At 48.3% G+C, this 24,350-nt stretch overlaps 9 protein-coding genes across 9 annotated transcripts; 2 read left to right on the top strand and 7 right to left on the bottom strand.

Moving 5' to 3' along the window:
* Positions 1 to 270: 270 nt before the first annotated feature.
* On the bottom strand, positions 271 to 2,079 carry DEU56DRAFT_822758 (chaperonin 10-like protein). Its single transcript, XM_041354168.1, has 6 exons — positions 1,907 to 2,079; positions 1,465 to 1,844; positions 1,338 to 1,416; positions 1,100 to 1,289; positions 656 to 1,047; positions 271 to 600 (listed from the first exon to the last, which is right to left on the bottom strand). The coding sequence occupies exons 2-6, from the start codon at positions 1,722 to 1,724 to the stop codon at positions 481 to 483; spliced, it is 1,041 nt and encodes a 346-aa protein (XP_041204977.1). The 5' UTR covers positions 1,725 to 1,844; positions 1,907 to 2,079; the 3' UTR covers positions 271 to 480.
* DEU56DRAFT_822754 (uncharacterized protein) lies at positions 2,080 to 3,613 on the top strand. Its single transcript, XM_041354167.1, has 6 exons — positions 2,080 to 2,271; positions 2,326 to 2,388; positions 2,441 to 2,934; positions 2,985 to 3,204; positions 3,254 to 3,319; positions 3,373 to 3,613. Exons 1-6 carry the CDS (start codon positions 2,095 to 2,097, stop codon positions 3,541 to 3,543), a joined length of 1,191 nt encoding a protein of 396 aa, XP_041204976.1. The 5' UTR covers positions 2,080 to 2,094; the 3' UTR covers positions 3,544 to 3,613.
* On the bottom strand, positions 3,614 to 7,043 carry DEU56DRAFT_822751 (phosphatidylinositol 3 and 4-kinase-domain-containing protein). Its single transcript, XM_041354166.1, has 15 exons — positions 6,698 to 7,043; positions 6,511 to 6,643; positions 6,377 to 6,426; positions 6,210 to 6,329; positions 6,107 to 6,155; positions 5,985 to 6,058; positions 5,837 to 5,927; positions 5,685 to 5,784; positions 5,365 to 5,632; positions 5,290 to 5,303; positions 4,765 to 5,240; positions 4,645 to 4,704; positions 4,575 to 4,581; positions 3,824 to 4,524; positions 3,614 to 3,769 (listed from the first exon to the last, which is right to left on the bottom strand). Exons 1-15 carry the CDS (start codon positions 6,862 to 6,864, stop codon positions 3,725 to 3,727), a joined length of 2,355 nt encoding a protein of 784 aa, XP_041204975.1. The 5' UTR covers positions 6,865 to 7,043; the 3' UTR covers positions 3,614 to 3,724.
* Positions 7,044 to 7,068: 25 nt separating this feature from the next.
* DEU56DRAFT_543628 (voltage-dependent anion channel) lies at positions 7,069 to 8,840 on the bottom strand. The gene is made up of 5 exons (XM_041346728.1): positions 8,569 to 8,840; positions 8,241 to 8,520; positions 8,070 to 8,185; positions 7,396 to 8,015; positions 7,069 to 7,344 (listed from the first exon to the last, which is right to left on the bottom strand). The coding sequence occupies exons 1-5, from the start codon at positions 8,610 to 8,612 to the stop codon at positions 7,109 to 7,111; spliced, it is 1,296 nt and encodes a 431-aa protein (XP_041204974.1). The 5' UTR covers positions 8,613 to 8,840; the 3' UTR covers positions 7,069 to 7,108.
* Positions 8,841 to 9,441: 601 nt separating this feature from the next.
* On the bottom strand, positions 9,442 to 11,221 carry DEU56DRAFT_822743 (voltage-dependent anion channel). Its single transcript, XM_041354165.1, has 5 exons — positions 11,007 to 11,221; positions 10,926 to 10,960; positions 10,507 to 10,870; positions 9,909 to 10,449; positions 9,442 to 9,852 (listed from the first exon to the last, which is right to left on the bottom strand). Exons 1-5 carry the CDS (start codon positions 11,159 to 11,161, stop codon positions 9,619 to 9,621), a joined length of 1,329 nt encoding a protein of 442 aa, XP_041204973.1. The 5' UTR covers positions 11,162 to 11,221; the 3' UTR covers positions 9,442 to 9,618.
* Positions 11,222 to 11,461: 240 nt separating this feature from the next.
* DEU56DRAFT_742991 (kinase-like protein) lies at positions 11,462 to 12,840 on the bottom strand (the record flags this gene model as incomplete). The annotated part of the gene is made up of 3 exons (XM_041348977.1): positions 11,462 to 11,836; positions 11,885 to 12,127; positions 12,424 to 12,840. 3 exons carry the CDS (start codon positions 12,838 to 12,840, stop codon positions 11,462 to 11,464), a joined length of 1,035 nt encoding a protein of 344 aa, XP_041204972.1.
* Positions 12,841 to 17,694: 4,854 nt separating this feature from the next.
* DEU56DRAFT_822727 (uncharacterized protein) lies at positions 17,695 to 18,903 on the top strand. Its single transcript, XM_041354164.1, has 12 exons — positions 17,695 to 17,830; positions 17,877 to 17,894; positions 17,947 to 17,980; positions 18,034 to 18,047; positions 18,106 to 18,146; positions 18,198 to 18,255; positions 18,310 to 18,319; positions 18,367 to 18,384; positions 18,436 to 18,487; positions 18,543 to 18,580; positions 18,637 to 18,673; positions 18,723 to 18,903. The coding sequence occupies exons 1-12, from the start codon at positions 17,739 to 17,741 to the stop codon at positions 18,740 to 18,742; spliced, it is 432 nt and encodes a 143-aa protein (XP_041204971.1). The 5' UTR covers positions 17,695 to 17,738; the 3' UTR covers positions 18,743 to 18,903.
* Positions 18,904 to 19,453: 550 nt separating this feature from the next.
* On the bottom strand, positions 19,454 to 20,434 carry DEU56DRAFT_743051 (meiotic nuclear division protein 1; the record flags this gene model as incomplete). Its single annotated transcript, XM_041348981.1, has 8 exons — positions 19,454 to 19,560; positions 19,610 to 19,769; positions 19,820 to 19,927; positions 19,982 to 20,016; positions 20,087 to 20,167; positions 20,215 to 20,257; positions 20,305 to 20,319; positions 20,372 to 20,434. Coding segments are annotated over 8 exons (612 nt in total), but the record flags the coding sequence as incomplete, so codon positions are not given.
* A 99-nt stretch (positions 20,435 to 20,533) lies between these two features.
* Positions 20,534 to 24,236, bottom strand: DEU56DRAFT_862294 (uncharacterized protein). The gene is made up of 3 exons (XM_041355348.1): positions 23,016 to 24,236; positions 22,249 to 22,964; positions 20,534 to 22,195 (listed from the first exon to the last, which is right to left on the bottom strand). The coding sequence occupies exons 1-3, from the start codon at positions 24,000 to 24,002 to the stop codon at positions 20,878 to 20,880; spliced, it is 3,021 nt and encodes a 1,006-aa protein (XP_041204969.1). The 5' UTR covers positions 24,003 to 24,236; the 3' UTR covers positions 20,534 to 20,877.
* Positions 24,237 to 24,350: the final 114 nt, after the last annotated feature.

Here is a 24,350-nt window from a genome sequence, read left to right as displayed (position 1 = left end):
GATATATATAGCTGAACTTACTTTGACGCGACGGTTCGACCGGGACGGTGTCGTATAAGCTGATATGATATCCAGAGAACAATAGTGTTTTACCTGGTGTTACGGGGTTAGATGGAATGTGCAATATCTTCGCGTGAATATTTCACGCATCTCGTAGATGCAAATTGAATGAGCTGAGATACCAACCTTATCCCTGCTATCACATTTCCAACAGTCTTCAACGTGCCCGCAATGTGCCAGGAAGTCTTCTCTGTGCACATAAGTGCCGCTGTCCTGATCTGTTTTTCCGGAAAATGAAATCAACCTCAAGGAGAACATTTGAGGCAATTTCTCGTAGGCTAACATGAGAACTTATGCGCCAATTTCAGGGAATTATCGTGTGCGTTTACGCCTTTGTTGAGCGCAAATGGAAAATCAAATTTCTTTTCATATCAAACACGTTGGAGAGACTTTGTACTTTCCTGCCTTGGACTCCGGACTTCACGCAGTTTCCCAAGGGCGAACAACTAGTTTCTTGCCGTTGACAAGGTTATTCTTCAGTCTCTGCAGACCAGAGGAGACGCCATTGAGGCCGCCTGGGACTACTTCAACAGTGTTCGGCTGATGTACAAGACTACGTGAGTATCCAGTATACGTGCATGGACGTGTGACAAACCTTGATTGTTCCATCGGCGAGCCACTGCGTCAACACGGGCATGAAGCTCTTGCCCAGCTCACGGTTTGGAGGGGCATGTATGATGCCAACCACTTGCTGGACTACTTTGTCCTCGCTTTTGTTATCCACCTGAGGTGCTCTCACTGTGATGACCGTTCCTCCAGCAGTAATGATGTCATGGGCGGTTTGCTGTGTGTCAGGAAGAGAGATGGCGTCAAAAGCCAAAGCAATAGGTGTTGATGTGATCTTGGCAATCGCGTCTTTCAACGCAGCGGTCGAGAGCTTGCGATCAAGCACATGGGTAGCACCGAGCGAGGAAAGCAGTTCAGTATTGTGAAATGAGGCTGTAGTGATGAGAGGGGAAAATCCAGAGAGCCTAGCAAGCTGGGTGGCTATGAAATTTGTGAACATTTGACCAAGGAACCAAGTTGAATTTGCACGCACCATACTGCCCGAGGGTTGATGTACCACCCATGATGACGATAGGCTGTCCAGCATACTTTCCATGTCCACCCTCTAGCCATGGCGCAAGGTGAGCCAGTCCTTCAGGCTGTTGTGCATACAAGGCAACAGCGAATGGGATGATGCCGACCTGTACAGAAGCCGCTTGGTCGAAAGATATGTTCTCCGGAATCTAACGAGGAGTCAGCGCGCAGGAACTTGGTTTTGTTGGATACAGCACCTTTGCGGCGGAGTAAGCAAATACGATGCAGTACTGTTGGAATGTTGTAAATTTGCTCCCTATTTGTGCTTGGAAAAATCTGTTGAAGAAACATTAGTATTGTCCTATTATATTTGACACTACTTACATCCTGTCCCCTTTTTTGAAATCAGTTACACCCTCACCAACAGCTTCCACAGTGCCAGCAGCCTCTTCACCGATGACTGCCGGGTATGACGGAACAAATTGAATGTATCCACTGTCTTGGATTTTCCAATCCAAAGGGTTGAGACCGCTCGAAATGATTTTGACAAGAAGCTGACCGGGGTCAGGTGTGTCGATCTCTTTAGTACCAACAACGAAATCCTGTCCAATACCAGGAAGCCACAGAGCTTGTTGAGTTGACATGATGTTGAACGCGGGCTGGGAATGAAGAGCATGCACGGAAGTAGTTCCTGAAAGCAAGTGAATAGATATAAGATTGATTAATGGCGTCAATTAGGCGTGCTGAATCACTGCTGAGTGATACTTATAAGTTATATGAGTAAGTGTCTGGTGTGGAGGGGGGGTGACAAAAACAATCCACGTACCAGTAGCGCATATTCAAGATACCGGTCAGTATTTCCATTGTGAGGGATCCGGTATCGGGCCAGTATTAGTTAGATTCAAAAGGTCCCTTTAGTACTAGTAAGCCGCATCATGATACAGGGATGACCAAGTAGCTGTCCTAATTTGTTAAGGCCTTAGAATCAAACACAGATAAACAACCGCTTGTGAGATGTCCAACGACGCACCACCATCAGCCGCCGCGGGCGCATCCGCATCCGCACAAGCAGCCGCTTTCGCCAATGATGACCGCATCCACTTTTCCAGAGAGACAGAAACATGGAGGCTGGAGAATGATGACGGTAGTGAGCTCGAATATGATTCCGCCAAGGGAACGTGGGTTCCGGTGGTGAGTGTGAATTTCGTGGAGCGCCGGTGATTGTGAGGCAAGCAACTTTGGCAGCTGGATGAGGAACTGATCAAAAAGCAACAAGCCGCATATTCAGTCGCTGGCGTGGATGAAGAGGTCAGGTCATGCTGTTCAACACCTTGACTCCTTAAACTAATAGCGTCCACAGACACCAGCTGCGCCCGTACTCAAACGTGCAAATAAAAAGAGGAAGGAGCCTGAAAACTATACGTCTTATACGCCTCCAACAGAGCCTTCTGCGAAGCGTGGCAAGAATGACAAGCCAGCCAAGTCCAAAAACACGGCAGTCTACGTCACTGGTCTCCCTTCAGATACCGATGTGGATGAGATCGTTGAGCGCTTTGCTAAGTTTGGGGTTATCGAGGAAGATGACGAAGGCGAATCAAAAGTGAAACTGTACGCACGCGAGGACGGGTCATTTAGTGGAGAAGCGTTGGTGGTTTACTTCAAAGAAGAATCAGTGACTTTGGCAGTCAACCTCCTGGATGACGCGGAACTCCGGATAGGCGACGCATCAACGGTCATGAGTGTGCAGAAAGCGGAATTTCGTCACAAGCATTCAGGCGGGACAGGAGAGGAAGCGAAACCACGGAAAACAATGGACAAGAAGAAGATTACTAGAAGGATCGGCAAGATGCAGAAGTTTGTTCCTCCTCTTTCGGACCGCCTTGCCATCTCTAATTTTCCTACAGAAAAATTGAAGAATGGGATGACGAAGATGGCTTTGGGCCCGCCAGGAGTGAGGAGGACGAAAAGAACGTAGTTAACAGGAACTGCCGTGTAGTGGTTCTCAAGCACATGTTCTCTCTTCAAGAGCTCGATGAAGATGCGTCTCTACTACTTGATCTGAAGGATGATGTGCGTGACGAATGTTCATCACTCGGAGAAGTCACAAACGTTGTTCTGTATGATGTATGTCGCATGTTTCCTACTCCACAGCCATATCTGACCTGCCTTGTAGAAAGAGGCTGATGGGGTGATGACAGTCAAGTTCAGAGACTCACTGAGTGCTCAGGCCTGTGTCATTGTACGTGCTTCTCTCGACTACCACATAACAAGCATTGATCGACGTTATCATAGAAAATGAATAACAGGTTCTTTGGTGGAAGACGCATTGAGGCGTTTTTGTATTCAGGCAAACAGCGCTTCAAACGCAGTGGAGCAGGCGACGACCTGGACGGAGATAACGACGAAGCAGAAAAGCAGCGGCTGGATGACTTCGCATCGTGGCTTATGACTGAGGGGGACTGAGTGGATATAATATCGTTCTTGCATTGAGCTTGCCAGACGAGGATGCGAACGTTCGACTTAATAAATGTATATGGTGCATTTCAAGATCTTTGGATATTTATACCAGATAGCAAAATACGATAGCAGCCCAAACCCTAACACGACAAACCGGGCCCCTCTATGAAAGAAATATGTGTATATATCACCAGCAGCTGAGAAGAGGTTTCGCAGCAACCGTCTCAAATCGCTGGGGCAGTATTGCTGATTAGATCATCGTCACTAATAGGAACAATGCACACACCTCGACGATAACAGTTCGCTTCTGCTGTTCAAGTTCGTCAACGTTCATCCAGTCGAGGCTATGGTCAGGCTGGTGATACATCCGCCCAGCATGGCTATTCCACCTATTGTGCTGAGGTGCGAATGGTGACTCGACATGTGACATTGACTTCGACATGACTGCCAGATCCTCCTCCGTGACAGAATTGGCGAGTGAGTGGACCTCCGGAACAGAGGTAAGCCCGCCAGGACTACCAGGTGGGGTGAACTGCTGTGAAGCCGATATATCATTGGGTGGGGACTCTTCACCAGTGGAAATAAGGAGTGGTTGCGGTGCAGATGACATCCCAACATCGACTTCCTCTTCGTCCTCTTCGATGACCGGTTCTTCGACGCCAAGCCGCTGCAGCCCGGCTTCGACAACGTCCAGGCGTTCGAGATGTTCTAGAACTGTGACACCTGTCGTACCAGGGTGTACCTTCTGGAACTTGGCAGAGAACGGAACGGGGCGATCAGCCTCTGATGATCTCCGGCGGACAGGTGGAGGGAACTCAGCAGAGTAACTTTGGCTGCGTGTACGCCGTGGTAATGGCATGGTGCTGATAGACGGACGTGGTGATGAAGGTAGAGGACCAATACCAGGAGTACGGGGCGCTTCTTCCATGATCTCAATTTCGTCGTCCCAAACAAGTGCTTTCGTGCGGCGGGTCAGCTCCAGCGGACCTGCAATAATGAATACCGGGATTATGAGTTTAACTGCCTCTGTAGCTCACCTTCATCCTAACAGAAGTAAATTGATTAGTTGAACTAATTCAAACAATCCATTCAACAGTTCTTGCTCACCGCATGTTTCAAAGACTCGATGATGTTGTAAGCTTGACCTTTGATGACAGCCAGTTGCCTCTGAAATTAAGAATGATAATGACATTGTATTGTGTCCATCAAAATACTCTCACAACTTACCTGGAACATTTTGGGATGGAAGTCAGGGTCAATTGCGAAGAGTTTGCGAAGCTGGAAGGTTGTCTCCTCCCACCAAGTTTTGGAGGTCAAGAGGGGTAAGAAATGTGCTCGCGTCTTTTCACTGAAAGGACGTCCAATCAAGTTGACAGGAAGATACAGCCACCCGTATGTATACGACCGCCAGCCTCGGGGATGCTCATGAGGGAACGAGAGCGAATTGTCTATGGCTGCAATATGTATATGCGGCTGACGTATATAGTCAGACGAAGCAGCGTTAGCTTGAGATGGAGGGATTGCATTGGCGAAAGTCACAGTAGACTGTGAGGATGGAGAATGTGTCTCAGCACGACGCATCTGTGGCATCTGGGGGTGAGCTGAAGGCTGAGGGGCAACGTCAACTAGCTTCTCGTGATTGCCTTCACAGTACTTGATCATGTAGTTGTCAGCTCCACGGTCAGTATTTAGCATCAGGTAGTCTGTTCGCAGGGTCAGTCATCAGGAAGAATATAACAGCGAGTGTATCACCAAGTATCACAAGCCTAATTCATAGTGGGATACAGCATGAGAACCTGTGACGGAATGTAAGCCAAACCAACGTACTTTTCTAGCTCTTCTCTAAAACTTTGTTGAAGCGCTCGCGACCAATAGAACGGACGTCCAGATTCGTTGTCTTCAGTGACATCGAAAAGAGCACGTTCTTCCTCTGGGTCCTCGTCATCTATATCTTCGTCACCAGTCCTTCCGCATATTATTTTCAGTGCGCTAAGGAAACGTTTCGTAGGGAGACCCTTCCGATGAGATGAATCGTCAAATGTGTCTGCAATAGAGCGGCCGGGCCAAGGATGCTTCCGCAGGAAATCTGATGCATCTGATATTTGAAGATGAGTCCACATATAACAAGCAAGTAGAATAAACACAACCAGTGTATCCATGCAAGAAATACTGCATGCTTCCTATCTTCTCAGGTAGTGGTTTACCTTTCTTGGCTCCGCTTCTGTCAATCCAGTCATAGAAGAAGGCCTGAAGTATGATAATTTAGCCACGCATTCCAGAAAGCATACCACGGACTCACAGGGCTAGACAGGGAGACAAGCTGTGTACGAGGGACAATATTAAGCCCAAGGCGATCGTCAAGCAGGGACCCTGCAGCCTCTGAGATGTAACTGAGGGCGGTAAGTGTCAGGCGGAGTGGACTGATATTCCAAGTTGTATAGAATTACCTGAGATTAGGTATCAAACAAGCCCGTCCGAATGGAATTATCCATCTAAATTGCCGATGTAGCCACTTGGTAGTCTGGAAAACCTCTGAGTTGAATGTATTGTCAATTCAAAAGATACACACCTTTGGATTCAAGCGCCCGTAAGGTTCCTCATCTTTAGGCTTGAATACACTACATAAGATATGTGGTGAATTGTTGCAACTGTGAGTGAAGCATAATACTCACGCAACTGTCTGAACTCTCCCCTCGACCTTCGCACGAGCAAAGTAGGATCCAGAAGACCCTTTCACTATCATCTTTGGGTGGATTCCTGCTGATATAGCATTTCGTACTGATTGTGTTAAACTGTTGACTATGAGCTCGGCAATGGATTCCTGATAATCCTAGCTTACTTGTCGAAAGTTGCTTGGGACATGGGAGACTTATGATCAAGTGTTTTGACCTGCAAGCCAAGAACTACTATCAACACAGAGCACTAGGAACCATGCCAAGCATGCAGCTCGACAGTAAAAACCACAGGGCTTACCGTGAACTCACTTCCGCTTCCAACGGCAACAGGTGGCGAACAAGGCTCAAAGACACTCTGCCATATTTCCTTGCGAGAGTAATCTTCAACTTTCTTCTTCCGTTTAACTTTCTGCGCAATGGATTCTGTCCATCTGAACACACGTGTTAGTCCCAGACCATCATAACTCAGCAAGCCCCTCGCACACCTTTTGAATGCGTTATCTAACTTCCGCAAGTCTATATGTCCTGGTTTGTGTGCTCGGGCACTGCGCCCGCGGGCCGCCTTAGCGTGGTCCCCGGGGTTTTGCTCCTCGACGATGGTTTCATCTTCAACGTCTTGGGGCAATTGTTGATAACCGGTAGAGTGGGGCATGATGAAGCCCAGGAACAACGAGGAATCAAATGCCTATATGAAGGCCTTTTGAATGTTCGTTCGTTGCTTGAGGTTAATGTGAGCCTCTAGTGAGCCCTTGAGAGTTGGGGCCACGCGTGTTCGGCGCTCACCACGTATATAGTATAGCCGCGAGGCTGTAATTTATGTGGCTGTGTCGCAATTCTCCCGAGCATAACGTTAACAGAACCGTTAAGTCTCCTGTCATAATATTCATACGTAGCTATCAACATGGTACTACTTTTACGAAGTTCGTATGAAAAGGCATCAAGTCGCTGAGATGTGATAACTGTTGTCTAGCCAAAGTATGACTGATTCCAGCAGGTTTTATACTGTCGAGACTGTCATTACTATCAAGTGGCAAGGGTGGAACTGCGATATCTGGCGCAACAAATATGGACCTGTCGACGACTGCTAGGATGGTTCTTGCAAAGATACTCAACCACAGGATGAAGACAATAACTATCAGAACGGTTAGCAGGTCCAGAAAAGGATGATGACGGGCATTCTGACCTGTCCATGCCGCGCCAAACCCACAGAAAAAGCCGCTGTTCAGAACATTCCCAAGCTGCACTGAGAGAAGCGCAAATACAGCATTCGGGAAAATCAATCCTTGATACGCGATGGAAAAGGGTATGTTCCCCTCCTTTTTGAGCACGCTGAATATAGAAATCGAGGAAATGATGCTCCAACAGACGCCCATAGACCATAGGATGTAAGATCCGCAGAAACAGAACGAGAATATCATCTGCCCTCCAGCTGCTACCCCTGGGAAAGTGCCCGAGACGTGCAGCGGAAGGATTTCGGACAGGTTCTGGCCATTGATAAGGAGCGAGTATCCTCCCTGACCGAAGGGACCCAATGCCACGAAAGCAGACAAAACGAGCGGCTTTTCTGGCGGACCGTTTATGATAAGGCGTGCGAGGTACACCGTGATCATCATCAACGCGAGACTGAGACCAATGATCACCATAGTAAACGAGAATAGGGTTGTCAAGATGGCGAACTTCATCGACTGAGCTTTAAGCGCAGCAGAGAGTAAACCACCGGTTGAAGATGCAACGATAAGACTGATAGCTGGAAGTAGCCATAAAGGGGTCATGGTCTGAAGGGCATGTTTCTGCTCCACCATCCTGTAAGTCACACCATCAGTGATATGGCATAAAGATTTGAACTTCTTCGCTTACATCGCATGTAGCATTCCAAAGGCGATGAGGTACGATAAGATGGAGTCGAACCACCAGAAACCCCAGAGCGTATATAGAAACTCAATTCTTCCAAATTTCCATTCTTGATTGGCTACCTATAACAAGGGTATGACCATCGAAGGTAAAAGCAAAAGAAAACAGCAAGCTTACCAATGCTATATTAATTAATGTTGCAGCTCCCGCTGGAAATGCACCCATGAGTGGGCCCTGAGCTGGATGGCGGATCATCTTGAGCCAGATGTCAGGGAACATGATGTATCTCGCGATGGTAGCCCCAGTAAACAAGACAAAGAGGAGGAGATTTAGGGAAAAAATGACCAAGGTGACGGCCTTGATCGCCGGACTATCGTTCCCGTACGGAAATGCATGGACCAGTGCAGATGTACCCCCAGTACCCATGATCACTGTATACCAGGCCCAGGTAAAATTTCTGTTACATATTGATCAGGAGGCTACAATGGAATAGTGTCACACGTACCGTATGCACTCCCTGCATGATTTACGCGGAGGTGTCTCAAGCATAATGACAAGGCCAGTTGAATTCTGGAAACAAACTAAATATCTGCACTCAAGGAAAGGGAGGTACTCCGCAAGGTATGAGCAAAAGTTTCCCCGTTCCCCGTAATATTTATGTCTTCTTGGACTCGGATTATCAATGAATTACTAATTCGCGCCAGCTCAAAGCCAGCTGTACAGTCCAAATGATGGGCCCATCGACGTTGTGGAGTTAAGGTTTAAGTTTGACAACCAAACGAACAATTTGCAATTACTCACCAATGACATTGTAAACTACGTAGTGGAGATCCGAGAATGATGCTGCAGCACAGTGAATCTAGATCTGTTCCGCTTTAGATCACAGCTGACTAGGCTCCTAACAAATCAAACCGCACGTCAATTTGACATGTGACGTAGTCACCTCTCCGTGGTAGCGTACACCAGGCTGGTCACGAGCCTATCACACACGACTTGGGCGCAAAGTTAAACCGTAGCCATCCGAAGCCATTGAGTCCTCCGCCAAACCGTCGGCGTCCCATGACAGGTTGACAACCAGCTTATGCGGAAGCCCGCTACTCACATACTGTAAGTCTAGAAGTCTATATGACGTGTATACCTAGATAAAGAACTGTAGACAGGATGAGACATGCGGGTGTCGTTCGGAAAGTATTGGATCACCTTGTGACACACCTTCGATACCGCAGTCTTCATGCTCTGCTCTCCGTCGGTACAAAACTGTGGGAGAAATTTTGTATGAATTGGAATAAGTAGTTGGGTATGTAGTGTTTATACCTGCCTCCATGTGCGATCTCAAAAACCATTGAAAGAGGAATATGCTTACAAGACTGGAAACACACCAGAGATTGATAAACAATGCCAATGATACGGAAAGCGCATTCTGCAGCTTTCTGCCAGTGTTTGGGGTACAAGCCAAGTCTATATTTTGTTGCCAGAAGGCGGGTAGACCTGCGAAATGCCGCACCTCAAAACCCGGGTGAGGCTTGAACAGGTTTACATCTATCCGACATTAAGGTCAGTTCTTTAAATCATCTTCGCTTTTCTCCGTTTCCCTCCCCGTTTCTCCAATCAAGACCTCTTCCAGACATGGAGCGTCAAATATACGACCGCTTGGGACCATCCGTATTGTAGGCAAGGCAATACACACCCACAATATTAGCGTCCCCACCGCATATATTGAACCCCATACACGAAAGAATGTTGAGGAAAATGTTGTTGCCAAGGCCAAATTGAGATTTGCGTATACCCCCTGTGTAGAATCGGATTTAATGCAACCCCCAACGAAAAAAAATTGTAGACACGCACGTTAGGAAACACAGTTCCCCAGAATGACAGTCGGAAGTCAATGCGTTCCCGACGAAGAGTGTAGCCGAGACCGAGCATAGCAAAGAGTATCCACATACTCGCCAGTGACCATAGCACCATAGCACCAACCACACATATCACCTCCACTACTTCGCCGGTTCCAGGCTGTCGCAACAATCCGCCTGCATCACCATAATTCAGAGGTAATAGCAAACGGAAAGAGGACCCCAGCTTTAAGAGCGCGTATGCTGCCTGTCCACAAGGACCGATAGGAAGAAAAACAGACAGAATTGATGCACCCGTGGGGTAACCGTACACGACCAACCGAAGGATGTATATCGTGAGTAGCATGAGGGAAAGGCTAAGACCTATTGTGACCATGCACGCAGAGAACGTCGCCGTTAGCAACGCATACGAGGGGGAATAGACCTGAAGCGCTGGCACGAGAACACCTCCAGAAGAAGATCCGACGACAAGGGTCACGACAGGAAGAAGCCAAACAGTTGTCATAGACTTTAGCGAATGTTGTTGGAGAGTGATCCTGTAGGGCCTACGTGAACACTAACTCATTTATGTGATTCGCAGTGAACGGACTTACATAACGTGCATCATGCCAAAGCAGCATGTTATTGAAATCGCAACATTGATCCACCAACACGCCCACACCGTGTAAATAAACGGCTTCCCACCAAAACCGTATGTCTGGAATATGTCGCTACAGGCGATGTTTATTAACGTTGTTGCGCCCATTGGAAACGTGCCAATGTACAAGCTCTGTACAGGATGCCGTATCATGTGAAACCAAATGCCAGGAAAGAGGATGTATCGAGCTGCAGTGATAACGCTGAAGAGCAGAAATAGCACAAGATTGAAGAAGAAGAAGGCGAGTGTAAACCCTCGCATTACTGGCGAATTACCAGCATAAGGAAAGTTGTGGAAGAGTATGGCGATTGAGCCAGTCCCTACACAAGACACTGTCAACACAATGCATGGATAGGCGGATTAATGTTGACTTACCCATCGTGACAGCAAACCATGCTGGAGTAAAATGTCTGAGGATGGTAAGTGAGGCCCTCGCATGTCAACCAGTGGACATACCGAACAACATCTTTCAGAGATTTCCTACGAGGAGGAGCTGCACCAACGTCTCTACTCATTGTGCTAGTGTCAAGACCGTGTGAGTGGACAGGCGTGCGACGCTGGAACATTTTGTCCGGCTGGACACCTCGAGGTCTCCGCATGAAACTGGCCATGCCACATCCAACTCTTGAGTCTTCTGGCCAAGAAATTTGCCGCAAAGATTAGAGTTCTCGATATCGATTTGAATTTAATTTTAATTTCCGCGAAAGTCTAAACCCCCCTGGTCCCTGGCTGGCCATGGTGGACTGTCAATCTTTCACACGAAGTACAAAGTCAAATCCATAGACAAGATACGACAAAGAGGTATAGCGAGTACATGAGTGGGTATGAATTTCAAGCCAGTGCTCTCATGCTACAAAAACATCTCAAAGCTTAAGGTATATGCAGTAACACAGAAGAAAATTTGACAGAGGCTAAATACCATCCAAAGCGCCTTTCAGCCATTGATGCTCGCGCACCTCGTGGATATTGGCACGTAGCTGAGGGTTGGGTTCGAGACACCTGCTCATGAGATTCACGCACGAGTCACCGAGTCCCTTCCCTGGCAGCTCGGAGAGTACGATGTGCCCCGCAATGGCATCCGCTTCGGTAGGGAATGGGGACATCCCGGTCAGCAAGTACGACATCAGCACACCGAGGGTCCAAATTTCGGCGGGCGCGGCTTGGTAAGATCGCTTAAGGAGTACTTCGGAGGCGGCATACGCAGTAGTACCAAAGAAGAGTTTGTAGTACGGGGGCGGTTCATTAGGGTTCTCTATCGCGGCACTGCCAAAGTCTATGAGTTTGACCTAGATATGCGGTCAGTGACAGAAGATTTTGGGTAAATAGAACCATACCTTGAAATCTTTGTCGATGACTAGGTTTTCGTCTTTTATGTCCCTATGATAGATTCCTTGAGTGTCGAGGTAATGTACTGCCTCGACCACCTGAGCCATGATATACCGTGCTTGTTTCTCAGAGAGGCGCTTGTGTTTCGTTTGTTCTATGCATTCAAAAAGGTCGTGCGAGGGGCGGCGCGTATAACAAGGACGAGGTGGTTCGAGGGCAGACGTTTTGCGCGTGAGATGAAGGGAGTGGTACTGCAAGTCATCGTTCAAGGATGAATCGCATCCTTGCACGAGAACAGAGGCCGGGAGATGTCCTGAACCCTGCGGGGGTGTTTCTGGCTCAGAATCCGGAACCGAAAATTCAGATGCAGCGGGAGATAATACGGGGGGGTGACGAGCTGAAGTGGGGAATGATAATGTCATCGAGGGGAGAATGCGCACGAGCATCATGGGATTTTTTGCGTTTGTGCCACGGAGAACCATGGAGTTCTTGGACCTGCTGTTCACTGAGCGGTGTAACAAACCAGTATCGCACAAGCATGACTCACAAGGTAGAAAAACAGTTCATCCTCGAAAAATTCGAGGCTCTTGATAATATTTTCGTGTTCTACAAGATGAAGTACCAGGACTTCTATGGGGATTCGACCATAGACCTCGTCCTCCATCCACGCCTGCTCTGGGACCTTCCCTTTAATGATGAATTTGACAGCGACCTCAACGTTCTCCTGGCGGTCGACCGCGGTCATGACAAAACCGTATCCACCTGAGCCAAGTTCATCGCAGAGGCGGTAATTTTGAATAAAGGTCTCGAGAAGCCTGTAGTCTTCCGGAAACCGAGGGGAATAGTTACGGCCGAAAAGAGATGCTGGGTTAAGAGCAGGAACGGATACAACTGGTGGGGGAGATTCGATTATTGAGGATGGGGAAGGATATTCGTTTTCATACGAGAGCAGGAGGGATCGCATTTCGACGTCACCAGCGAATGGGGACGGTGAAGGGCAATAGTTTGACGCATTGATTACGGATGAAGGAGATATCGGACCAGGTGGGAGATATGGACAAGGTAGGTCAAGACTAAGATATTCCGGGATGTTGGTGCTACTGTCCGAAAGAGACTCGGCGCGATCTCCATCCTTTGGATTTCGGCGTCCAGCGAGTGGGCTGGAAATACTCGCATCTGTACAGCGGAACTTCTTATGGCCAGTATCACAGTCATTAGTGAAAAGTGCAGCTAAACGACGAGAGCTCGGCATTTTGAGAGTCAAAGGCGACGGCATGGAGTAAAGCAGAGCTGATGGAGTGCAAAGCCGCGATAGGATGTAGCTTGCTCGTTGTCGCGCCGATGTTGGCGAGATGGAAGTGTCAGTTTAAAAGATTTAATGTTGAACCACATCGATGGAAGTACTAGTAGTGGCTTTCTCGGGATATACCACTTGGAATGCAGAGAGCGCGCCAACCAATCCAAAGCAGGCAAGGTTCGCCACAGTGGCACAATTGTCACATATCCACTCTTCTCCATCCCTAGGTTCTTGTCCCCGGGGCATTTCGATGATAACAATCATTATAATCTGATATGCACATTCACAGTCAGACCAGAAGCTTACAAGGAAGAGACGTGTTGACGGCCTAAAGCTCGTAACTTGTAAGTTCGTAAGTAGAATCAAACTGAGTTACCAAATGGAGAGGGCGTTGTATATTCGCTGACTTTCAAAAATACTAATGCTTGAACAGGACCCATGATGGTGGCTCACGAAACACACGACAGTACTACGTGTGCTCTGACCATCCCAAGCGGCTGTATCACCTATATTGCATAGCCAGGATCTATATCTTGGTAAAATAATGTGTCTCTGAAGTCGGCAATCCAACCTGGAGAGCGGTTTGCTACAGGGGGATACACTGGTTTTCCGAGTCGATACAAAGTCGAAGTTGGAGCGCGCGTACTAATACGAATTCCAGCACTCCAGTCCGCCTGGACAATTAGAAGACAATTCATCCCACCGAGAAACCATCAAAACAAATATTGTGAGTAAAACCGTGAGGTGCAAATGTTGTGTCATGCTTTGGCCCCTGTTTTTTTTTCATAATGCTCACAGTTTTGCTTACCCCTCCATATAGAATGGCTACCGAGCCTGGAGTCTTTGACGATAGACATTCCGTTGCTACTGCACACCCCTTGTATGACGCAATCTGTACGTTTGCATCATCAGCATGCGATTCCATTCAATGCAGACGACCTTCTGCATTTTCCTTTTCTCGAATCAGGCAGAATCGTATCACTGTTCTATCTCTCCCTGACATTTTATTTGATCCCTATTCGCCCCATCCTCTGTCGCCCCGATTGTCGATGACTGCGCTGCTACGCGTCCAGCTGCGAAGTTCTCTGACCTCCTGCAAACATGCAATATGAAGGGCCACACGGCGCTGCATCGGGCAATTGTGAATAATCGGCCAGGAGCTTTTCAGAGTTTGCTAGATTCATTTCCAGATCCTCGTCTAAATGCTCGTCCGATCTGCGCCTTGCATGTATGGTAACCAGAGACTACACATTGTTTATGTGGCTGATTTCTGGAGATAGTAATAATGAAAGTAAGTACATGTTAATACCCGCCAGAGAGACCGTTGATTGATTTATGCTAATCAGTCAAGAACGAGCCTTTGAGACGCTCTTTAGGTTGTCCACCAGATGGGATTCAGGTGCATGCTGGTAATTAATTCGTAAACCACTTCGTTGCTTCATTCCGGATCAGGATGTTCCGGAAGCACCTGCGCACTACACAAAACATGCGCTATGAATTTGTTGCTGGGGGTTTGTGGTCTATGATTCTCGCATTGTTCCTCATGCTGATACGATGGCGTCACATCCTGTAGGACGTATATGGTGGTTGCAATTTTATATAGAGCCTACCCAAGGGTTTTGTTACACAGCGATCGGTCTTTCGCGCGATAGCCATAGTGCGGCCGGGCGTACTTCTAATCGAGGCCTACGGACAGGAAATCGGCTGTGCAAATCCACCTTAAACACTGGAAATATCATTCAAGTCGATGAAGATGAAGAAGGCTGAAGGCAACTTGAAGTATCTTTCGCTCGTACCCGAGCAGTGAATTTAAATTTGCCGACTTCAAGTTCAACCATGATGTTTTTTATCTCTACCACGAAACTGATCTAAGAGCAGCAAATCCTGATGAGTCGCCGTCATTTCCCCCAACCAGTACTTACTAGTACTTACTATATGGTACCGCGAAAATCAATTGATAAATTTATCTCAGGGGCTCGAGCAAGACTGGCAAGTCGTGCAGAGCTTCACTCTGCTTCGGTTATTAGTCTTCAGGTCATCAAACATGTGGGCAATGATCAATGATGTTATGTGTCACTCAATTCATGTGCCACGAGAAGGGACATTGCAAACTTCCACTTAAGATCATTGTCGTTGTCGTCCTCCCTGAGATGTCACTCTTCTCCCACTTTCAATCTGGCTTCCAATCACGGAATCATCATGGTTGAAAGCGCAGCTGCACAACGTACATCCCGAGACAAGTGATTCGACAGATCTCTCAAGCTGCCGATCTCGCGGTATCTTGCTACGCCCGATGCAAAATAATTGATATGTTCTCAGCATCCATGAGACGCCTGAGCTCGGCTTCCGGAATCCTCGTGTCAATGCACGTAGGCCATACCTCATGATGACATAGGCATGTCTATCCACCTTAAATCCCCCTTCAAACAGATTTCATTTACAATGCCAGCAGATTGCCTACCTCAAATTTGACTTGCTCAGTCACCAATATTCAATTGGCGGAAGAAGCCTAGAAGAAAGATGGAAATGTGGAATTCCAACTCGCTGTCATGTTCTGCCCAGAGCATAAAAGTAAGTCATCTTCCTATGAATCATATTGTCCCCTTTGAGATTGATTTTTGAGATCCCATATCACATCCCACAAATCGGGCGTTTCTCCTTCGTCCTCATCATTACTGCTGTTTTGACAGCGTCTATGCTTGTCAGCGCCGACGGATGTTTCTACATTTGCGACTTTGTAGATCGTGATTCGAGCCCTGGCTATGAATGTGTCATGATTAGTTTGCGTCCAGAATTCAACCCCATGACTCGCCAGCGTGGTAGGGTTCGACCATAAGCTTTTGTCGAACCTTGAGTGGCACATCGCAACAGTGAGTTGTGTGTCTGCTTTCGCATTGGTGCTGCGTGGTTGTCACTGGCAAGTTGATGGCACGACACGTAAGTAGTTCGTTGCTGAGTTGATGCTAGCCTTGTCATATGCTTGAACATAAAAACCTTACGGGACAAGTCGGGCATAACATATGCCAACCACAAGGATTACTGTTGAATCAGAGTTACCGTTTGCTTTGTTTACATGCGGAAGTTCCTCTGTCGATCCCATTTAATCCATGGCCTACCTCGGACTCCGATTGCGTTCGGTGGTTGATCCTCACTCGGTTGTGACTGAAAAACGGCATGGAAATTGCACTATTTAAAAAGGGTCATGCAAAAATGCAGCGAATGGGTTTTCCATGTCAGGAGGAAGAGCCTGAGGATGATGGGAGCGATATCGAAGCGAGGTGTCGACACTTGGCACGCATTTGAAAGCGAAAATTCTGACGCACAGATGGCTGACACTGTGTAAAGCTGTTCGACGTAATCACTGTCAGTAGTAAGGTTTGGAGTCGACGGGTGTGGACACTGGACAGACACCTTGAACTTGAGTGGATATCTGTATCCATAGCGTTGTTCATCTCATCGATCTGTCAGCTGCCTGTCCAAGGCTGTCCAAGGTGGTCACAAGAAGGTATCGGCAATGGGCATCGACGTCGACAACGACAAGCGAGCTGGTTGCCTTAACACCGCGCTGATTTCCAGTTCCTCGCTTCTCTATTTATTCGATGACGAGATGATGTGACCCCTACAAACCTCATCTCTCTCTACGTAATGGTTGATGGTCGACGTGCCCCTACGTGCCCATGGCATGCAGGGTGATACATATTATGATGATATCCCGTACGTACCGATGTCGAGTACGTGTCGTTGTTTTTAAGTTTGACCATTTGCACTTTCGGAAGCGCGTAGCTATAGGGCCCGGCGCCCAGCGCTAACATGCATGGGCAATTCTCGAGCTCAATTTCATGTTCATCGATGAAGCTTTCCTGGCCAATTCCTGGCACTATACTAAGTTAGTATGACCTCCCATGGGAAAGTTGAAGAAGTAGAGACCAAAAGCGCCCACAAATTTCTGCTTTGGCCCTAGGCCTCCGTAATTATCCAGATGGAACTCTTCGGCAACTCCAAAGTATTCTCTGCCAACACATACAGTAACATTGGCGTATTCGACAACTGGTTACTGCTTTGCTCCCCCTGACAAGACAACACGTACGTCTTGGATTACGACAAAATACGAGCTCGCACCCTGTGGCGAGTGATCCATCTACAGCTAAGCTAGGCTACTAGTACGGAGGTAGAATCTTCATTAATTTGACCTGCTTTAGGGATAGATGGATAGTATAGCTCCCGAGCACGCTAAAGACAGCGTTGTGAACTATCTGCAAGAGGTGGTGCATAAGTGAACGGGCGATATTCCGAGTCACTGCTGTTTGGCCCTCGAAGCTCTTTTGTAGCGGTCACCGGTGAGGGTTTGGCAAGTTGCTAATCCTCTTGCCCGGCACGGTGTCCACAGCCTTTCTTGATGGGTCCTTAAGTGGAACAAGTTCTATTAAGGGTCTAATTTTATACTGACGGATGACGGCAAGCGACATGTCCCCCCCACACCTCAAAAGCCTGCCCAAAAATGATGCTACCTCTTTTTTCCTGTCTTTAGTGTCCCGGGATTCTCACTTTCTGTCGCGTTGATCGCAATGCTACCATCTTCTATCGGAACAACGTATGGTGCCTATTTCCTCTCAACAATTTTCTGCGCTATGCTCTGGGGAGTGTCTTGTATGCAAACGTGAGGAATTACACATCTATTGAATCGCATCCTTATCTCTTTCTAGCTTTTCTTATTTTACTCGGTCGGTAAACTCTGCGAGTGGTGCAGGTACCTTGCTTGACCCAAATTCGCAGTTATGTCAGAGATGATCGATGGTTAAAAACTACGGTGAGTCTCTCTTCGTCGTCTCTGCTTCATTCAGAGTCCTGAGTTTACCGAAGGTCGCTGTTATATGGTTTGCCACCTGCGAGCCTTTCAACGTCTCCAGCTGATATCGCGTGGTTTTGTGGTAGTACGGTGAACGCTGCGCAGACAGCACTGATAGTGCATGGAGGTAAGCAAAATGTTCGTCTTTGATACGACAATCTCCTGACTTCTAGTGCAGCGTACGCTTACCTAGTTGTTAACGCCGGAGACTCTTCATTTTTTGAGGTGGTCCTTCCGTAAGTATCCTGCATGTCGTCCCACTTATTGGCCTGACGTAATTATTGTTGTAGGGTGTCCTCGGTGGGTCGTCCAGCATGCGATCATATGTAACACTCAATGCCATACAGTCCGGGTTTCTCCTCTCAGTGAGATCATAATCTGAACCTTCCGTCGCATGTACTAACCCAGTTAACTAGGCCATTGTTTCAGTTTGTGTGCAAGGAATATTTGTTGTCAAGGCACAAAGACGTAGGTCTACGCGATCTGCAGTCTGACGTGCCTAATTAACGTCTGGGTGATGTAGTCAGCGAGACGAGATCGAGGGTACTCCCCTCGCTCTGGGTCAGGATCAATTTAGCTTATACGAAAGTCTACACACTTATGATCTCTCCGGGCAGGTCCCATTCGGTCTTTTTGAACTCGGAACAGCAATTTGTGCGTTCGCGCCCCCCTCGATGTTTTCATGACTAAATGTTATTCATAGATTGCGTTGTTAAGAGGTGAGGGTTTTACTCGAACAACAGATCTACTGTCAGGAACGCGTCGCAGTTTTCAAAGTGGGAAGAGTGTTTTCTTCACCGCATCGCTGAAGGTGAGGATCAGTTCCAAGTCTGTCCCATTTGATGCAGCCTCACCTACCGAAAGGGTGCCGTGGTTTCTTATCTGGCCGTCATGGCCTTTGTTGATATCGGGACTGCATTTTTTTTGACAAAATACCTGCGTAAGTTACACAGCCAAGCCACGACTCTTGCGTAAGTACTCTTCTGGAAGAGAAGCCTGACTCCTGCTGAATACATCGCACTTGTTAACAGATTGAGTGAGATGATCCAGCGCTTAATTGTTTTCTCAATGTTGAGCGGAATTTGGACCGCTTTATTCGCTCTTCTCGATATGATCACAGTGAGTCACCATAATATTTCGGGCGTTTATCGCGCTCAGGTCGCTTCTCAGTATTTTGGTTTTCCAAATACTGCGGTATACGTCTTGTTCGATTTACCCCTTTGCTCGCTGTACTACAATACCCTCCTTGCGAGCCTGAACTCGCGGGATAGCGGATATGCCGCATCGATAAGCGAACTGTCCACCTTCAAAGCTGCATCACGACCGGTCATTATATCAATGGAGAGGAGATACAACAGCAAATTTAGTGAAGACGGAGAACGCTCTTTGATAAGTGATTCAGGCATGGTGTAACAATTACGAATGTACGAAACTTCAGAATATATCCTCATAATCATCGCCAATCTCCAGATACCTCCTGACGTCTTGGGCGTCCATCCCAGTTTGGCGAGTGAAATGTGAAAGAAGGATGGAATAGTTGTCTGAAAAGGTGGTTGTTAAATAACGAAGGACCTAACGGGCTTTACCGACCTGTCCACCGGACTGCTGCTTCATGTGCCAATGTGACCGCTCTCTTTTTCTCCTCCACTTTCACGGGATCGCAAGCGCCGTAAGCATCAATTTCTTCCTGCAGAGCAGCGAGCTGCTTTTTCGTAGAAGTCAGCTGCTCCAACGCTGCCGCGCGAGAATCCTAATTTCTCCGGGATTATTTCTTATTTGTCAGATGAAAATGAAACCAACGCTTAGGGGTCTGAGAGCTCTCTCGTGCTCGAGAGCGGTTTTTATCTCAGTCAGCTGTGCCTCATGGCTGGTCCTTGTCTCTCTTGCGTTGTCCAGGCGATTTTGGACCTAAGGGGCACGCTAGTCAGCATAGCTACCATCTTGAGAAGCGAACGGCTTAACAATGGTTCCTCTTTGCGAAGGGAAGCTCCAGAAAACTTAAAAATCATAGTTAGCATCCGAGTTTTTGTCCATATCAAGCGCATATATCCAGGTTTTAGGGCATACAGTTTGAAGCACCGATTTTATCGCCCTGGACAAAGCCATCGTCGACGAGGGATTGTAAGACTTCTTTAACTGTCTGAGAAACTGGGGTCCTTTGAGCGATATTCAATCAGTGTAACGAATAGTCATACCAATTCCTTTGAGCTTGGGACCGAGCTTCTCAAGCTCCTTCAACTATAGAACGATCAGAGATACATTCTAAGGGATAAGCTAGGTCATACTTGATAGAAGTCTTTCTAACATACATATTCCGTTAGATGAGGATGGATTACAGAGGTGATAACTCACAGACTCGTGAAATATCTCTAATAACTTGGTGCGTTTCTCTTCCAAAGACAGACCTCGTGGTGCCTGCAGATGTTGCGTTACCCATCAATAACAGCAAGGGGTTTCCATACCATTATTCAAACCCGAGATAGAATTCCGACTTGTTGCTTTTACAGGAGAAACGTAGAGGATATTGTTCAAGCAGTGAAACGCGTCGCGCGACGTCGATATCGGTCACGTGTTACGCGATCGGCAATTACAAGTGAACAAGTGAATGCATTCATTTACATGTGGAAGCAATGTGGAAGTAAGCAGAAATGACCGTGAGGATTACATACGAAAAACATGAAAGTCCTAGAGCGGGAACGCGAGCATTTGTCCCTGGTAACGATGGATGCAGAAAGCTAAGTAAAATGCAGAGGTGGAGGATGTGACGCAGGATGATATACAGACACTAAACAAGAAAAGGATGTCATGCGAGAAAACAGCGAAGGATCGTGAAAGGGGGCGTGAACGATGGTTTTGCGCTACCGCAGGATATCAAGGCGCTGGTCATGGGAGGGGTAGCGATATGCAACAAATTCTCGGTCTTGCTCAACTCGCTCCTCCAGCGCCTTGCGGGAGGTGACAGACATACGCGGACCAGCGCTCTGGCGAGACATGGAATGGGTATATGCTGTTGTGAGGTTATCTTCACCCTCGAAGAGTGACGTCGTCAACCGCGGGAATTCATGCGAATTGCTGCCGTTGGCGGGCTCTGGCTGTGTGGATTTCCTGCCAAGTAAAGATGCGAATCCAAACTTGCTCCTCCGCTTACTGGGTGTGGATGGCTGAGGATTTTCATCGATATGCTCCAAGCGGCCGAGCGAGCGTCTGGAGAGGCCAAACTCGTTGTACATACCACCAGGACCTTTTGAAGGATCATATGCACCTAAGGGCATCGTCTGAATGCCTAGGTTTGGGCGGGAGGCGGAACCACCAAAAGATTGTCGTCTGGGTTCCGAGCGGAATGGGGCATGCGGTAGAGTAAGGTCACTGGATTCCTGGCCGACCAGACGAGGATCATAGGTGTATAGTGTCTGCGGCCGTGATTCTGCAGCAGGAATGTTTGAGCGAAGCTTAACCTCACCGGGAAGGGGTGGCAAAGACTTCTCCCGAGAGAGCATGACTTGTGACTTGCTCGACCTAGGCAGTGTCATGCCATTGGTCGAAGCAAAAGCGTTCTGCTGGAGCTTCTGACGGATATCTGGCTCGGAGATGACCGGATGAAGTAACTTTAGTTTGCCACTCTCGTCAGCGATCACGGCATAATTCTCTTTCTCATCAATTTGCGTGGTGCTTTTGCGTTCAGCATCGCGATCTATGCCTGATGGGCGTGAAGAAGTAGGTGAGGGGAGGAGGCTAGACGGCGCTGTCGAAGGGGACATGCCTGAAGAAGAAAATTGGTTGCGCGGCGAGGATGATGAAGGAATCGAGGGAGTGGACACGTGGCGCCCACTGCTTCCGATGTGCTCTCCTGGCCCCCTATCCACCAGATATGACAAAGGGGGTGGAGGCGCCAAAGGCAGGTCATCCTCATTCCGCTCTGTATCTTGGGACCGGGCCGAGTCGCGGCCGCTCGCATGGTTCTGTGGGTCGTCTTTGTTTCCCCTGACGAGCTTCCATATCTTTGCCAGGCCCTTGCGCTTCTTCTTCGGTTTGTCCTTCTCGTCGATATGCACAGCAAGGGGTTCCTGGGGGTCCACTGGTGGCCACAGTTGACTATGTCTGGGAGTTGACAACATACTCCGTTCGCCAACAGGCGATCGTACACGAAGTCCGTTGCTTTCATGGTGCAGGGCCAAGCTATAAACAGATCATTAGAATGACCTTCTTTTTCACTTGATAAAAATACGTACTGCATATCAATCATACTGCCTGACATCCCCGAGGGGGCGAGACTATCCTGGCTACGCCATGCAGCGCTCAAATTCTTGAAGCCGAAGAACCGCGAGCGCCGTGGAGAAGCAGACCCCCGGCTGTGCGCATCTGAGAATGATGCTTGCGAATAAACCTGGCCCATACTCGGTTGCCTGTCAGTTGGTGCGGTCAGAGAGCTAATTGGCCTGACGGAGCTGATAGCAGAGTACCGCGAGCTTTGCATTGGTCCAAGACCACTGTCAGTATGCGGACCCAGACTGTGGACGGAATAAAGGGACGTGACGTCCACCGCGGAACCTTTGGAAGACTTCCGGGCACGTCGTTCCCGCTTCTCATTCCGACGGCGGCGCTCTTCTTCTTTTTCTTCTTTGCGAATGTCGACATGCTCGACGATAAGACCATTCTCCAGAACTGTGATGTCACGTGAAGGACTTCGGATATGGTGGCCGAGGGCCCCGTTCGTGCCAATGGATGGATGAGGTGGCTTGAGACGGAAGGCAGTGTCATCGACACCGCCGTTCAGATCGTAGGCTGAACGACGGAACTGTGAGTACGTGTCTCGCATCTTGTGTTCCAGTTGCATCGATTCTTGCATCGCACGTGCGTGTGCAAGTGCTTCAGCCTCGAGGAGACTCCGCTGGGCCTTCACATACTGATCCAGAGTCTGCTGTCGGGACGCCGGCTCTCGAGGAGTCTAATTCCAATGATAAGGATCACTAATAATGCGCCGACCAAATTCTCTTACCATCGTATGCCATATTTTGAGGTTTTGTTCAGATAAGCGCCCCCCTCGTGCTCTGGGCTTGGAAGAGCACTCGGATGATATGACTCCAGCTGCCTCGTCGTCCTGTTCTCTGCGAAGTAAGTCCTCATAGAGTACGTCACTTTCACGCTCCCAGATCCCAGGACCGACTACGACAACATCTGCCATGTCCTGATCGCGCATTGCACATTCCACACATATTTCCTCGGGAGGGACTGGGGGATTTGGGGAGAGGATGGGGTTGATCGGATCTGGGGGAGCAGCAGGGGTGATATAAGTGGGATGTTGCGCGTATGCACGTGGATTAGGAGAAATGGGAATTGTGATTCCCATAGCGGGGCTGTAGGATTGTGATGTGGATATCCCAGTTGGAGGTGGCAATCTAGATGAACCAGCAGGATCGAGTGGGGGATATGAGGACTGCCGGTTGCTGGCAGGCTTGAGGGAAGAGGGAACGTCGCGAAGTGGTTGTGGAAGTGGTGAAGGTGAAGTTGTATAGGTCTCCCCAGCTGACTTGAATGAGTCATCAAAAAGATGGGAACTCATTAAACCTCCGCTGCCGGATGCCTGAACGTTATCTTCAGGGCTATAACGTTCGACGATACGGTGGGTGGCTCCTTGTGGCAAGGAGCCAGAGATCCCATTAAGCTGTAGGTCATGTTGGCCATCAACACCGAAATCCTCCTTGCCCTGTAGTTGCTGTGCCACCTCTGAGCGAGATGAAGGATGTGTGCATTCAGCTGTTCCCCAAGTCTGTGTATCTCCGGACCCAATAATCATGGGACTGGTTTTATGGAAGCTCTTGTCCAAAGTGAGAGTAGGGTATCGGTTGTCCTTGAAATCGAGATCAGAAATGGCGAGGCTACGTTGAAAGATATTGAGGTGAAGATTCGGGGATAGAGTCGAAGGAACAACGGAGCTGCATTCAGGTCGTGAAGGTTGAATAGTCGAGACCGCAGCCAATGCCATGGCGCTTGAAATAACTCGACCAAAATTGACGGTGAGAGTCCAGGGGAATAATAAGAAGCAGAGCGCTCCTTAGCTGGACGATAAGTAGGCTAGCCGTCAACGATGGGAACAGCGAGCAAAACTTGACGCCGTCGTTGATGACAGGTTGACGACCCGATGCACTCACGACTCAAAGGCGGACGTATAACAAAATCAAAGAATAGGAACAGTAAAGTTTGGGGCAGGAAATGAGGCGATGAAATTCGAACGGCAATGTTGCGGCAATATACCACGCCTCCATTTCCCAGGCGGTCCCGGCCGGCCCTGTCCGTGCAGTACCTGCTTGTTGGACATAAACTATATTGAAAC

Source organism: Suillus clintonianus (genome assembly GCF_016758775.1).
Source record: "Suillus clintonianus strain FC179 chromosome Unknown DEU56scaffold_79, whole genome shotgun sequence".
NCBI lineage: Eukaryota > Fungi > Basidiomycota > Agaricomycetes > Boletales > Suillaceae > Suillus > Suillus clintonianus.
This window is presented reverse-complemented; position numbering and strand designations above follow the sequence as displayed.